The sequence below is a fragment of the Capsicum annuum genome, chromosome 1 (assembly GCF_002878395.1).
Source record: "Capsicum annuum cultivar UCD-10X-F1 chromosome 1, UCD10Xv1.1, whole genome shotgun sequence".
Classification (NCBI taxonomy): Eukaryota; Viridiplantae; Streptophyta; class Magnoliopsida; order Solanales; family Solanaceae; genus Capsicum; species Capsicum annuum.
In genome coordinates this window covers 173,758,493-173,762,108 of record NC_061111.1, presented here as the reverse complement: position 1 = coordinate 173,762,108, position 3,616 = coordinate 173,758,493, and the positions used below count along the sequence as shown (strand labels likewise).

General features: G+C 33.2%; 1 protein-coding gene across 1 annotated transcript; it reads right to left on the bottom strand.

Moving 5' to 3' along the window:
* Positions 1-2,125: 2,125 nt before the first annotated feature.
* On the bottom strand, positions 2,126-2,560 carry LOC124891368 (small polypeptide DEVIL 11-like). Its single transcript, XM_047403123.1, has one exon. The coding sequence runs from the start codon at positions 2,392-2,394 to the stop codon at positions 2,275-2,277; it is 120 nt and encodes a 39-aa protein (XP_047259079.1). The 5' UTR covers positions 2,395-2,560; the 3' UTR covers positions 2,126-2,274.
* Between the last annotated feature and the right edge of the window lie 1,056 nt (positions 2,561-3,616).

Here is a 3,616-nt window from a genome sequence, read left to right as displayed (position 1 = left end):
TGGTTTCACTAAATTATTACTTGAAAGATTTGATGTTTAACTAAATATGTAGGTATCGACTATTTATAACCCGCCAGCATTAAATGACCATAAAGCACGATATTAATACTTAAAACTGTAGGATGGGAATCGTGGTTCAAAGACCCGAACATGAACATTCCACCAAATATATGATAATCATGAACTTGAACATGGAAATGTGTTAAACATGAGAAATCAACATGATTACACGGCTAAATTCATAAATAGGGGGTTTAACATGAAATTCCCTTGAATATAACATGGAAAATTAAAACTTGAAGCATGAGATAACATAACTATCTATGGAGTTATACTTGGACATAAATTGAGTTCAAATCACTAAGGAAAGCATAAAATAAACCTATCTTGAAAATATGAATCTTCAATATAAAAGAAAAATTATCTTTTTAAATCAAAGAATTTTTTTGGGCTTCATGGGTGAAAGGGACCCATGAATGAACTCCCACATACCTTAATTAGACGAATCCTTGCAATTGAAGTTTGAATCCTTGAAGAAAAACTTGAAATTGGAGCTTGGATACTTGAATTGTTGGAGAGAAATTTGAATATTTTGTTCTTGAGAAGAGGAGGGTTTCTACGTGAGAGATTTTGAGAAAGATGGGCAATAATGCTCTTTTTTGGTGTTATAATTCGTGTCTTGGATGTTTGGGGTTGAGAGAAAAGGACCAAAGTTCCCCTTGATCCTTAAGAAGCTGAAACAGAGGGGGAATAAGCTCCACATCGCATCTCATATCGCGTGGAGAGAGCAACGCGCCGCGGGCTAATCGCGGACCCTTACTGCCACTCATAGAAAAAGGTCATAACTTTATGCTCGGGTATCGAATTAAGGCAAAATTGGTATAGTTGAAAATCTAACACAATTATCTAATCATTTGGTAGGCCTTGAGATGAAAAAGTTCACGTATATAAAAAGTTATACGCGTTAAAAGTAAACCTTTGTAGAATCAGATACAAAGATTTGGCGGAATCAAAGGCTCCTAGCTCAACTTTGTTCTTAGTGATTTCTATGAACATTTTTCACCTCGAAATTACTTTATACACTAGGGTAATGATCACAACACTTGTATTCACATACAAATTATGGGATTACAGTTTACACACATAGAAACAGCGGTTCAAAGTCTAGCTCGAAAATGCGAGGTGTTACATTATACTTACACTTGTTTGTTTTTGTACTTTATGTGCAATTATTGAGCCGATTGTCATGGAATGTTGATTTAGCTCTCATGCCAGATTTTCAGTTGGGGGATCTAGAAAGGTAGTGGCTCTTGATCCGGTGCCTATTGAATCTTCTCTATTCATATTTATCATTGTCTTTATTATTCGAGATATTCTGGACCCTGCTTGTACGAAATCTATATTTTGGACCCTTCTTGTACGAAATCTATCACTATAGGCTTGTCATTGTGACTATTGGAATTTATGAATATTGTTATCTTTTTCGTACTTCTTTATCGGACTATTTTTATGCCTTCATTTGAGATTATCTTTGTTTACTTTTTTCACGATTTTTTTTGTTTATATCTGTTGAGGTTTGGATTGACTTATCTATCACGGGAGGTCAGATAGATGTCATTATGACTTGAGTTTTAAGTAGTGACATATACATATTTCAAACAAATTTATACATGAAATCATAAGTGAGATTAGAAGCATGATTTTGTATACATTTTGAATGAAAACACCTGTTATATTTTATAAATTGAAAAATGCTGCTATATTTAGTAAATATTAGTCTTACTTCAAAAATTTCTTTTCTTTTCCTTGAAATTGGGATTTTTTAATTTAATTTTTTTTAAAAAAGAAACATGAGAAAAAAAAGTGATAATTAGAGTTGATGATTGCTCCTCTGATTTTGGAATCTACAAACGCACACACACATGTTGGTAATGAAGTGAATATCTATACAAGTTAAAGAAAAGAAAGGAAAACTTATAGATCTCTTCAAAGAAGAAAATGAGAAGGTCAAGTAACACAATGTAATTTACAATTTATATACATTACAATTATATATAAAGAAGAAAACAGAACACGATTTACATAAGGATCATGAAAAAAAAATTGAAGCCAACATATCTAGAAAACTAAATCATCCTATTAATATAGATTCTAGGAGTAATTGTAATACAAAAGTATAGTTAATTATGCAAATCCTCATAAAATGTGATTTACACAATGATGACAAAAGATAAAACAAAATTGAAGGTAAAACAAATCTGAAAAATAGAGAATCTAAGAGTACTTGTCCCAACACAAAAGCATAGTTATGCAAATCCTCATAATATAGAGCTTCCCCTTTTGCTGTTTCACCATTCTTTTTAACTTTGAAAACCTCAGCTGCTTCTTCATCATTAATCTTCCTCTTAGCGATCTCCCTAACCAAAAATTTGCACCAAACAATTCAATATTATCTACCCAAAAACTCCAAAGGAACCTTCTATTTATACATGAAGACTAAACTTTAATTAATTGTTAATGTATTTATAGTTATACATAGATAGATTTAGCCTGCAATTAGGAGGAGACTAAACTAATTAGAAGGTCAATATACACTAGAGTAGGGTCATAGTGCACCCTGAGATAACATCCATGTCACGTGCCCTTTCTTGTTTAGAGTACTAAGTCTCAACTGTAATAAATAGATAATCTTTGCCTGCCACTATACTCATGTTTGCCACCCGTACGTGTTAACAGGTTTATTTAAGTTAATCTAATGTATATCACTAAATCTTATCTTCCATGTGGGTAATTAGCCCCACTGTCTGTCTTCTCATCAACACCATTATATTAATTTCATAACTTAGCTTACACACAGAGACATACATAAATGAGAAGCTAGTTTGTTCAGAAGAACTTCCAGGACATCAGGAATGCTCCCATCTATGCAACACTAAACTTCACATGGCCCATCCGACCTTACAGATATGTCCTTTGGTAATGCGGTGCATTGAAGCTCCCTGTGCACGGGTTCGAAGATTGTCAGTCTTACTTTGTGTTTGATGCAAGAGGCTGTATATTGTTCAGCCTTAATTACTCTGCACGGTTAATTTCCCTTTGGATACGCTAAATATTATTCGGTCCTACAGTGCGTGCGATACGATATAAGCTTGTGTACTTCTCCGTCTTATATATATAACACTGTAGTTTTCTCTCTTATTCAAATATGAAGTTTGTCTAAGATGTAATTATATATATGGACTCCTTTTGCAGAAGCTTGATAGTCTGACGGTTGTCAATCATTTATCTTGACTTGTCGTCAGCAATCTATATGCCCTCTGCCATGGGCTTCACATATAATCTTAGGACCTATCCCTTCAAAAAGACCGACTCCTACATGCTCTTGGTTGTATAATGTAATCATAGTAGTAGTACTTCGAGCACCCTGACTCTGTCATTAAAATTATTTGCATGATAATTTTATCAATATATTATTAATTATACCTTATACGATATTATATCAGAATGATGATTTTTCCTTCTGCATTCTATTTTATTTCGAAAATCAACATAGCTAACCATCTAACTGTACAGAGTTGACTCTGTTAGACAGAGTTCAGCGAAACTCTCTTAATAT

Excerpts from the sequence above, each read along its gene's own strand:
- LOC124891368 (XM_047403123.1), bottom strand. The coding sequence starts at position 2,394 with ATGATGAAGAAGCAGCTGAGGTTTTCAAAGTTAAAAAGAATGGTGAAA.